At 33.0% G+C, this 12,756-nt stretch overlaps 1 protein-coding gene and 1 long non-coding RNA gene across 3 annotated transcripts in view; one reads left to right on the top strand and one right to left on the bottom strand.

The window, feature by feature from the left end:
• Window positions 1–4,376: 4,376 nt before the first annotated feature.
• LOC110463463 (glycoprotein-N-acetylgalactosamine 3-beta-galactosyltransferase 1-like) overlaps window positions 4,377–12,756 on the bottom strand; it is a 53,981-nt gene continuing 45,601 nt past the window's right edge. For both annotated transcript variants that reach the window (XM_021518081.1, XM_021518082.1), the window contains exons 2-4: window positions 10,705–11,013; window positions 9,361–10,019; window positions 4,377–7,978 (exon numbers count right to left, since the gene is read on the bottom strand). In XM_021518081.1, coding sequence (XP_021373756.1) covers window positions 7,835–7,978; window positions 9,361–10,019; window positions 10,705–11,013 — 1,112 coding nt within the window. In that variant the 3' untranslated portion in view covers window positions 4,377–7,834. The remainder of the gene's footprint in view (window positions 7,979–9,360; window positions 10,020–10,704; window positions 11,014–12,756) is intronic.
• Window positions 12,047–12,756, top strand: part of LOC110463464 — a 6,168-nt gene continuing 5,458 nt past the window's right edge. The window contains exon 1 of the long non-coding RNA XR_002464398.1: window positions 12,047–12,744. This is a non-coding gene — a long non-coding RNA (uncharacterized LOC110463464). The remainder of the gene's footprint in view (window positions 12,745–12,756) is intronic.

The raw sequence follows: 12,756 nt of genomic DNA, 5'->3' as shown, positions 1-12,756 counted from the left end.
TGTTATGTATGAAGTGTAACTAAGGTATATGATATATGCTAGTTATGTTATGTATGAAGTGTAACTAAGGTATATGATATATGCTAGTTATGTTATGTATGAAGTGTAACTAAGGTATATGATATATGCTAGTTATGTTATGTATGAAGTGTAACTAAGGTATATGATATATGCTAGTTATGTTATGTATGAAGTGTAACTAAGGTATATGATATATGCTAGTTATGTTATGTATGAAGTGTAACTAAGGTATATGATATATGCTAGTTATGTTATGTATGAAGTGTAACTAAGGTATATGATATATGCTAGTTATGTTATGTATGAAGTGTAACTAAGGTATATGATATATGCTAGTTATGTTATGTATGAAGTGTAACTAAGGTATATGATATATGCTAGTTATGTTATGTATGAAGTGTAACTAAGGTATATGATATATGCTAGTTATGTTATGTATGAAGTGTAACTAAGGTATATGATATATGCTAGTTATGTTATGTATGAAGTGTAACTAAGGTATATGATATATGCTAGTTATGTTATGTATGAAGTGTAACTAAGGTATATGATATATGCTAGTTATGTTATGTATGAAGTGTAACTAAGGTATATGATATATGCTAGTTATGTTATGTATGAAGTGTAACTAAGGTATATGATATATGCTAGTTATGTTATGTATGAAGTGTAACTAAGGTATATGATATATGCTAGTTATGTTATGTATGAAGTGTAACTAAGGTATATGATATATGCTAGTTATGTTATGTATGAAGTGTAACTAAGGTATATGATATATGCTAGTTATGTTATGTATGAAGTGTAACTAAGGTATATGATATATGATAGTAATGTTATGTATGAAGTGTAACTAAGGAATATGATATATGATAGTTATGTAATGTATGAAGTGTAACTGAGGTATATGATATATGCTAGTTATGTTATGAATAGTGTAACTAAGGTATATGATATATGCTAGTTATGTTATGTATGAAGTGTAACTAATATGCTAGTTATGTTATGTATGAAGTATAACTAAGGTATATGATATATGCTAGCTATGATATGTATGAAGTGTAACTCAGGTATATGATATATGCTAGTTATGTTACGTATGAAGCGTAACTAACGTATAGGATATATGCTAGTCATGTTATATATGAAGTGTAACTAAGGTATATGATATATGCTAGCTATGTTATGTATGAAGTGTAACTAAGGTATATGATATATGCTAGTTATGTTATGTATGAAGTGTAACTAAGGTATATGATATATGCTAGTTATGTTATGTATGAAGTGTAACTAAGGTATATGATATATGCTAGTTATGTTATGTATGAAGTGTAACTAAGGTATATGATATATGCTAGTTATGTTATGTATGAAGTGTAACTAAGGTATATGATATATGCTAGTTATGTTATGTATGAAGTGTAACTAAGGTATATGATATATGCTAGTTATGTTATGTATGAAGTGTAACTAAGGTATATGATATATGCTAGTTATGTTATGTATGAAGTGTAACTAAGGTATATGATATATGCTAGTTATGTTATGTATGAAGTGTAACTAAGGTATATGATATATGCTAGTTATGTTATGTATGAAGTGTAACTAAGGTATATGATATATGCTAGTTATGTTATGTATGAAGTGTAACTAAGGTATATGATATATGCTAGTTATGTTATGTATGAAGTGTAACTAAGGTATATGATATATGCTAGTTATGTTATGTATGAAGTGTAACTAAGGTATATGATATATGCTAGTTATGTTATGTATGAAGTGTAACTAAGGTATATGATATATGCTAGTTATGTTATGTATGAAGTGTAACTAAGGTATATGATATATGCTAGTTATGTTATGTATGAAGTGTAACTAAGGTATATGATATATGCTAGTTATGTTATGTATGAAGTGTAACTAAGGTATATGATATATGCTAGTTATGTTATGTATGAAGTGTAACTAAGGTATATGATATATGCTAGTTATGTTATGTATGAAGTGTAACTAAGGTATATGATATATGCTAGTTATGTTATGTATGAAGTGTAACTAAGGTATATGATATATGCTAGTTATGTTATGTATGAAGTGTAACTAAGGTATATGATATATGCTAGTTATGTTATGTATGAAGTGTAACTAAGGTATATGATATATGCTAGTTATGTTATGTATGAAGTGTAACTAAGGTATATGATATATGCTAGTTATGTTATGTATGAAGTGTAACTAAGGTATATGATATATGCTAGTTATGTTATGTATGAAGTGTAACTAAGGTATATGATATATGCTAGTTATGTTATGTATGAAGTGTAACTAAGGTATATGATATATGCTAGTTATGTTATGTATGAAGTGTAACTAAGGTATATGATATATGCTAGTTATGTTATGTATGAAGTGTAACTAAGGTATATGATATATGCTAGTTATGTTATGTATGAAGTGTAACTAAGGTATATGATATATGCTAGTTATGTTATGTATGAAGTGTAACTAAGGTATATGATATATGCTAGTTATGTTATGTATGAAGTGTAACTAAGGTATATGATATATGCTAGTTATGTTATGTATGAAGTGTAACTAAGGTATATGATATATGCTAGTTATGTTATGTATGAAGTGTAACTAAGGTATATGATATATGCTAGTTATGTTATGTATGAAGTATAACTAAGGTATATGATATATGCTAGTTATGTTATGTATGAAGTGTAACTAAGGTATATGATATATGCTAGTTATGTTATGTATGAAGTATAACTAAGGTATATGATATATGCTAGTTATGTTATGTATGAAGTGTAACTAAGGTATATGATATATGCTAGTTATGTTATGTATGAAGTGTAACTAAGGTATATGATATATGCTAGTTATGTTATGTATGAAGTGTAACTAAGGTATATGATATATGCTAGTTATGTTATGTATGAAGTGTAACTAAGGTATATGATATATGCTAGTTATGTTATGTATGAAGTGTAACTAAGGTATATGATATATGCTAGTTATGTTATGTATGAAGTGTAACTAAGGTATATGATATATGCTAGTTATGTTATGTATGAAGTGTAACTAAGGTATATGATATATGCTAGTTATGTTATGTATGAAGTGTAACTAAGGTATATGATATATGCTAGTTATGTTATGTATGAAGTGTAACTAAGGTATATGATATATGCTAGTTATGTTATGTATGAAGTGTAACTAAGGTATATGATATATGCTAGTTATGTTATGTATGAAGTGTAACTAAGGTATATGATATATGCTAGTTATGTTATGTATGAAGTGTAACTAAGGTATATGATATATGCTAGTTATGTTATGTATGAAGTGTAACTAAGGTATATGATATATGCTAGTTATGTTATGTATGAAGTATAACTAAGGTATATGATATATGCTAGTTATGTTATGTATGAAGTGTAACTAAGGTATATGATATATGCTAGTTATGTTATGTATGAAGTGTAACTAAGGTATATGATATATGCTAGTTATGTTATGTATGAAGTGTAACTAAGGTATATGATATATGCTAGTTATGTTATGTATGAAGTGTAACTAAGGTATATGATATATGCTAGTTATGTTATGTATGAAGTGTAACTAAGGTATATGATATATGCTAGTTATGTTATGTATGAAGTGTAACTAAGGTATATGATATATGCTATTTATGTTATGTATGATGTAACTAAGGTATGTGATATATGCTAGTTATGTTATGCATGAAGTATAACTAAGGTATATGATATATATTAGTTATGTTATGTATGAAGTATAACAAAGGTATATGATATATATTAGTTATGTTATGTATGAAGTGTAACTAAGGTATAGGATATATGCTAGTTATGTTATGTATGAAGCGTAAATAAGGTATATTATATATATTAGTTATGTTATGTATGAAATGTAACTAAGGTATATGATATATGCTATTTATGTTATGTATGAAGTGTAACTAAGATATATGATATATGCTAGTTATGTTATGTATGAAGTGTAACTAAGGAATATGATATATGATAGTTATGTTATGTATGAAGTGTAACTAATGAATATGATATATGCTAGTTATGTTATGTATGAAGTGTAACTAAGGTATATGTTATATGCTAGTTATGTTATGTTTGAAGTGTAACTAAGATATATGATATATGCTAGTTATGTTATGTATGAAGTGTAACTAAGGTATATGATATATGATAGTTATTGTGACACTGCATACCTTGTGTATATTAACAGTAAACATAATCAATGTAATCCTTAATATCATAGGTTTAATAAATCTAAAACAAATGAGATAAAACAAGTAGATAGGTTTCAAAATAACATGTTTATTCTAATATTCCATCTCTTAATAAATAATGTACAACAAAAATGTTGTTTCTCAAAATATATTTTCGAATTTTGAAATGAATCATTAACGTCGGTCATGTTAAGCAAAAGTAGCGCCATTTGTTAGTGACAATTTATCGTCAATGTGACGTTTCACGATTGCATGTACCTATGTATGTACTGCACGACTGAGTTACTTATATAATTACGGTACATTAAGTCTGTACATGTCGAACAGGTTTTAACCATTGAATCACCGAGCATACATCTATGATATATATCGGTGTACATAAAAATCCTGTTCATTCTGAGACATATAAACTAGATAATGTATGCAAAGTTCATTTTATAATTTAAAAACTTTACAGTACGTCTGCTAAATGTATGTAATATATCTCTCTCGCAATAAATAAACACCAGTCTGAGGATAATTTCATTCCTATCAGACACATTAAATTGAGTTCCCATTCGATATTTGATATGTATATATTTCCCAATCTTGTAACAGAACTAGTATTTGTTACATAAAATGTTACATGTTCTCAAAGAAAATGAATATGAATAAAGTAATAAACAGTTAAATGAGATATATATTACTTTCTTAATATTGTGATTCTTATCACGCAACTTGTGGTTTACACATCTATGCTTAATCGTGTGATTTGCTTTTTATAGTCATGTAATTTATATGTGAAATCTTTTAACTTAATCACAATATTTTTTTAGAAAGGGAAAAAAAAATTTCAAATATAATCTTTTTTTTCGCTTGGTATTTTGACAAGAAAAAAGAGAGAAATGAAGCCATCCATCAATGGAAAATAACATGTGAAATTACTTTCATTTAAGTCTGACAAATTGAGATCAAAAACCTTTTACATATGTAGTACAATTTAAAATACTTTGACAAACGATACATTGAATGATAAAATGACCAGTTTTTGTAGTCCTTTGTCCTAAGAGGAAAAGGGAATTTTCTGGAGGAAAAAAGTACCGAAATATGTCAAACTGGTTTCATGATTAAAAATATCCTACTTTTTCGAATGCACACCGTCATTTGTCTGTAAATTTGTTATGTTAATAGGAGACGGCTTCATAAGTTGAAATAACTTGTGCCTGATCCTTTTGTGCCAATATTTGGACAATAAAATATGTTTAAAGTCAAAGTCACCGTTAAAAACATAACATCTTAAAATGTGTTCTGGGAAAATCGAAATTCCCGATACTTAATTTTATCGTAACTTTCTTAGTTACGATAAAACTATTACTATTTCCAATTCCTTTTTAAGGAGCCAAAAACAATTTTGATGACAAATAAATGTCTTAAATAAATTGCTTATCAACATTAAAAGGTCATAGAAATTAAGGACTACGATCAGTATTTAATGTTAAGCAAAACGGGTCTGCAAAGATTAAAAAAAGTAGAAATTCAAATTACAATGATAACGGGAAAATTGATTAAATTCTCCTGATTTCTCGAGGCAATGCGCAAAACAATTCTATTTGTTTCCCCAAATAGTTTTTAGATATCAGTGACATTATCTGAGAGAGGGTTAAAATAATTTAACAATTACATTTTAAACCAACATTTCTTAGCATCGTTTGTATTTATTTCACAATTATGCAACTCTTTCATACACTTTCAAATGTTGTCATACTCGTCAGGTAAACACTGGGTGCATATATAAAACATAACTGATAGCATATAGGTTTATCAATTACATTTTTTAATCAATATTTCATGGCATAATGTTTTCTCATTTTCACAACTTTACAATTATTTCATTCACTTCAAATGTTGTCATATTGGTCAGGTAAACATTAAGATGCATATATAACATAACTGACTGCATTAGTTATAATGGACATCACATCACCTCATTCCTTAAACAGACGTTGACATTTAACAAACGTTGACACTTAACAAACGTTGACATTTAACAAACGTTGACATTTGCAAGGTAACGTCAACAGAGACCGTCTAAACAAACGTTGACATTAGCATGGTAACGTCAACAGAGGTCTTCTAAACAAACGTTGACATTAGGATGGTGACGTCAACAGAGACCGTCAACACAAACGTTGACATTGGCATGGCAACGTCAACAGAGACCGTCAACACAAACGTTGACATTAGCATGGTAACGTCAACAGAGGTCGTCTAAACAAACGTTGACATAAGCATGGTAACGTCAACAGAGGCCGTCTAAACAAACGTTGACATTAGCATGGTAACGTCAACAGAGGTCGTCAACACAAATGTTGACATTGGCATGGTAACGTCAACAGAGACCGTCAACACAAACGTTGACATTAGCATGGTAACGTCAACAGAGACCGTCAACACAAACCTTGACATTAGCATGGTAGCGTCAACAGAGACCGCCAACACAAACGTTGACATTAGCATGGTAACGTCAACAGAGACCGTCAACACAAACTTTGACATTAGCATGGTAGCGTCAACAGAGACCGTCAACACAAACGTTGACATTAGCATGGTAACGTCAACAAAGGCAATCAAAAGGAAAAAATATCTTCTAAGGGAATGTTCTCACAAGACTACACAAGTACGATAAAAACGATTTCTGAAGTTTAATTACGACCAAACATCCAACAACAGTAACAAAAAGACAGACTTGACATTGCTTTGTATGTCACAAGTTTTTCTCAAAAACCGTTTTCGTTTATCGGAGAAGACACAATTGTTAATTAAAAATCGATGTAGTAAAGTACATTAGGACACATACATATCAAGAGTACATACGTTCCAGATCATCATTTACTGTTGAATGAGGCCATACAATACTACATGTATAAGACAACCCCAAGAATAGTTTGTACATCGTTCATGGCTTGGTAAGAGCTATACTAACCAGCCATTGAGAAGGCACTTCAACTTTACATATATACAGCTTACACTAGGACAATTTGTGGGCAAATTGTTAGCTTAAGTTATATATCAACATTAAATACAGGTAACTCATATTAAAGCATGCATAGTTTTGCTTATCATTCTCAAAATCATTATTTGCACTATGTTCCTCTTACGCACAAATACACACAGCATATAATAGACTTATAATTACCTTACATTAAAACAATGGCAAAGCACAAATACACACAGCATAGAATAGACGTACCTTACACTAAAACAATGTCAAAGCACAAATACACACAGCATACAATAGACGTACCTTACACTAAAACAATGACCAAGGCACAAACTCACTTCACTAACACACACACACGACGTTTCCTCACTCAACACACGACAAACAAAATCACCAAATGCATGTCCTTTGGATGTCTGGCCATTACACCTGGATAAGACGGCAACGTGATAGCCATACACTGGACACTTCTCATTACAGATTGGTACATTTGAGGCAGTTTGTATCCGACTGCTGGAATGTCACGTGATATGATATAAATACGGTATGAGCTGTGACTAGTGTCCGGGTACGTTGAGATGCTGGTGTCCGGAATCTACCCCGTATGGACGTAAGTGATATATATAAAACTCCAGTGCGTACATCTTCTGGGGAGGCACGTAGTGGAATGAGATCGCGTAATCACTGATACTCTCTGTTCCCTGTAACACAGCAGATAACACCGGTAAGATATCAGATATAATAATTACATGTCATTTATAAATATTTAAGGCTAGGGTCACGTTTGCCATGTCGCACGGTGCTACTTATACTCGACTATAGTTTATTCCTATGTTTTCCGAACCGTAAAGTCCAAAATATGTCACTTATGATTATATCTTAATACAAAATACTTCATTTTTTAAATGACCACATGAAGACAGAAGACATTCCGACTGTACTAACGCCACAAAATGTAAAAATTGGAAACTGTTTATCCGGCATGACTGTGGCATGCATCGCTCAATCACTTTTGAGAAAAAAACACGCCTTGCGGGAAGTGTATGATAGATAAAATGATGAAATACACAAAATATAACCAACAACAGTGTTTAGAGTGCAAAGCAAATCCCCGCGGGGCTAGACACGAATTGGAACCCCGAACTTCAGATTACTGGACCAATTGACAAGGTGGACGGAAGTGTCCTGAACCTATTGTTCTATAGTTCCAACAGAAGTTAGGGGGAGGTTACTGTATATGAAAATAATCGATTGTTCATACATATAATTAATCTCGTTCAAAGTACGATTTGACTGCATGCTTTTTTTGTAGATAACAACTCTTAAGACAATTTACCACCATGTTCAACCTCAGTAAAATAAGATAAAAAATATTAAGCTTAATGGGTATTTCTTTCACACTTTGGAAAATACCCTGAAAACCAAATAACGTCGGATAAGCAGTAACGTTTCGAAAAGTCGCATCTACCAAATTAATTTCCCCCTGAAATTGTGAATTGCAAACGTTTTTGACAATCGTATATTACATGTACAAACGCAATACTATCCAAATAGATTAATAAACATGAAAGAAATATTGTCCTTTGGGAAGTGCTATGTAGTATTTTAAATCTTTCCTGCTGGAACCAATTATCCTGTCATCAGCAAGTCGTATCCGATGATACCGCCCCATGATGTTTAAAGGGTGTTCTTGTTTAGTATTTATACATATAGACTGGTGTACCAGCACTTACCTTAACGCTTAATTGAAATAAAAAATCTTCATTAATAACATATCAGTTTAATTTTGGTCAGCCCCAATTCGCAGAAAACAATTTTCTACAATTCAATGTTAGCAAGAATATTGATTGAATCATGTTAAAGTACCGAGACACTATTTGTACTACGTGTATGTATAGCACAAACAGAATCCACCAATGAACCTGAGAGACATTCCATAGTGACGGTTCATATAATATAGTCATATAATTCATATTATATCACGTCAATTAAGATAATTTTCCAACTGTGATTGTATTTCTCTGTCCCCATATATAGCTACTTTATTATGTTCAAAAGACAAATCGGTCGGTCAACCACTTACCTTCTTAGCACCATTAGCGTCATATTTATAGTACCAATCTGGATATCCTCCGAATAAATGTGTTTCCGGGTCGAAGCAGTGGAATCTACTCCTCCCTAAAGCATCTGTAGAGTTAGCAGTTTTGACACCGAGATTCTCCATACACTTTCCTAACTCGGCATCCTCCGCGCCGCCATCTTGACGACACACTTTTGGGTCTTGACCCTTTTCAATCAGGCGTCGGAGCGCCTCTTTACTCAGGACATACCCCGCTCCTCCGCTATAGTACCCCTGTTTCACTATGGTCTTAAAATGGTGTCCAAAATAAACTGGGTCATCACGTGAGTATGACTGTAGGAAATAACGAAGGTTTTCTAAAATCATATAAGTGTCGTCGTCTGCTTTAACAAACCAGTCAGCGTCATTGAAATGCTTTTCGTAAACGTACTTAAAAGCTTTCATTGTTTTAGCCGTGAGATGTTCACGACCTTCTGATACGTCGAGCCCGACGGTAGGGAAGCTTGTGTTTGTTGTGGAGCTGATAAACACTAAAACGTTACATCGCTTGGCCCACGTGCGTTTCACGTGAATGGCCTTTTTATCCAAGTTCTGAGGGCTTGTCATCACCCAACATAATATTCGGATTTTCTTTTCTAGGTCCTTCGCCACTTTGTCGTTATCTGAAATGCGAAAACCCGATACTAAGTATGCAGAAAAAAATAATTTTAATATTTCACTTTAAATTCCATAATAGTGATAAAATCTGATACGATAGGTGCCTGTAAATATACCACTATGTTCTAGATTACATACAAGTGTGTCATATTTTGGAGAAATTCGCTGGTAACACACAAAATTTATTCTATCCCAAACCTTTGGCATACGTCCTTAAACATGTCATTTACACAGGCATACAGTTAATGATGGTCAGTTTGATGACAGAAAAAATGAGATTTGTAAAACGGATATGTGGAAGTGCTTTAACTGCACCACACATGATTGGGGCTTTATAATCTAAATACAACAGGTTCTGCTTGTAACATTTCTAAAGTACATCTTAATATATACCAACATTACGTAGGTACAATGTTATGTGACGTTATGTGTGTTTTGCGTTAAACTTCTTAAGCTGTAAGCAGGCAAATACATATATAATAACATTTCTCCAAAGGTTTCCACGAGATGACTATTGCTATCAATTGGATCTGGGAATTGGTTACATTTAGAATGTTTCCTCCATGATGGTTTAAATTATCATAGAGGGGCTGCCATTTTTAACAAATCTCACGTCCCTTAGATAGGATTAGCTCCGCTTTTTAATCAGATATGTGTTTACACATATTTCGATCGATCACACCAAAATACCTTTATGAAAGTGAGAATCGTCGAAGTTGACTTGTTTCACTTTGCCGATGTTTTTATCCATCTGCTCGTGAAATTTCTCCTCTTCCTGGTGTATTTTTTCATGCCCGTCTACGACGTTGGTAGGGGACGATTTGTTGGAGTCACTTCCGCCGGAAACAGTATACCGGAACTTGTCTATACCGCCAGTGTATTTTGCCATCAACATCGGCGTCTGCAGTGACGTCAGACTGGCTACTACGAAGGCAATGACCAATCCGATAGCCAGGCCGAAACAGAAGTTGACGCTGGCGGTCTGGGACGATCCGCATACTGCAATAGTTAAAATAACATAACTCAGATACACCCACAAGGACAAAAGTAACAAATAACATACCAAAACAAAAGGAAAGTTAATTTCTATGGTCACCTCAAAAGAACAAGAGACAAAACCAGATTTCCCCAGGTATGTCGGCGGTTTTCTTCCACATGTATTGCCTCCGCTATCATGGCAGCTTTGTTTGTTTGAGGTTTTAGGTCCTCACAACAGCCAAGCTCACATGAAAACAGGTGTCTATATGGAGACATCATCGACAGGGAAAGGTTGGTAAGAGAGAGTAAAGGCAGATCCCAAGTGTTGCAATGGGTAGCAGGTTAATTTTGTTTTTTCAATTTCAATTTTCCGAGTGGAAGAAACCAACGAAAACCAATGTAATGTAAATACACCCGTTAGTGTTAGTTGTCTGATGTAGGTATGCCATACTGTACATAGACAAAACTTGTTTTTAACACACACACACAAATCAGGACATATCGATACAGATAAAGAAACAAATTTGAGAAAATTTAAGTACAAATTTTACGAATCGCCGAGTTGTATTCCTATCGCCAGTAACCAGAACGGTACTACATTTGCCTAATAACGTATTCGTGTAAAAACTTACGTGAAAACATATCAGTGCCATTTCAATTCCAACATATTTGTTTAGACAGAATGCCTGCCGAAGGGATTTGACCTTAGGCTAGGCCTGAATAAACTCACATTTACAGTTAATCACAAATCAATCATACGTTTAAAATAATTCACTCGTGTTAGGTAAAATTGAAACTTTAGGTATATATAAGCTCTATAGGGTAACACTATGGACCATTAAACAGAATCCTTGACACAAATACTGTAACACTAATAAAATGTGTGAGATAACACAGGTCTCGGGTATAATGCGTTAGGTACGTGTATTATATCAGTGCACTCGTACACAAAACATGATGTGTGAGGTGACACAGGTATCGGGTATAATGCGTTAGGGACGTGTAGTATATCAGTGAACTCGTCAACAAACCATCATATGTGAGGTAACACAGGTCTCGGGTATAAAGCGTTAGGTACGTGTATTATATCAGTAAACTTGTACACAAAACATAATGTGTGAGGTAACACAGGTCTCGGGTATAGTGCGTTAGGTACGTGTAGTATATCATTGAACTCGTACACAAAACATGATGTGTGAGGTAACACAGGTCTCGGGTCTAATGCGTTAGGTACGTGTAGTATATAAGTGAACTCGTACACAAAACATGATGCGTGAGGTAACACAGGTCTCGGGTATAGTGCGTTAGGTACGTGTAGTATATCAGTGAGCTCGTACACAAAACATGATGTGTGAGGTAACACAGGTCACGGGTATAATGCGTTAGGTACGTGTAGTATATAAGTGAACTCGTACACAAAACATGATATGTGAGGTAACACAGGTCTCGGGTATAATGGGTTAGGTACGTGTATTATATCAGTGAACTCGTACAGAAAACATGATGTGTGAGGTTACACAGGTATCGGGCATAATGCGTTAGGTACGTGTATTATATCAGTGAATTCGTAGACAAAACATGATATGTGAGGTAACACAGCTCTCGGGTATAATGCGTTAGGTACGCGTAGTATATCAGTAAACTCGTACACAAAACATGATGTGTGAGGTAACACATGTACAGGTCTCGGGTATAATGCGTTAGGAACGTGTATTATATCAGTGAACTCGTACACAAAACATGATGTGTGAGGTTACACAGGTA

The sequence above is a fragment of the Mizuhopecten yessoensis genome, unplaced genomic scaffold (assembly GCF_002113885.1).
Source record: "Mizuhopecten yessoensis strain PY_sf001 unplaced genomic scaffold, ASM211388v2 scaffold10911, whole genome shotgun sequence".
NCBI classification, from domain to species: domain Eukaryota; kingdom Metazoa; phylum Mollusca; class Bivalvia; order Pectinida; family Pectinidae; genus Mizuhopecten; species Mizuhopecten yessoensis.
The sequence above is the reverse complement of the archived record's forward strand: the minus strand, read 5'-3'. Positions and strand labels throughout refer to the sequence as shown.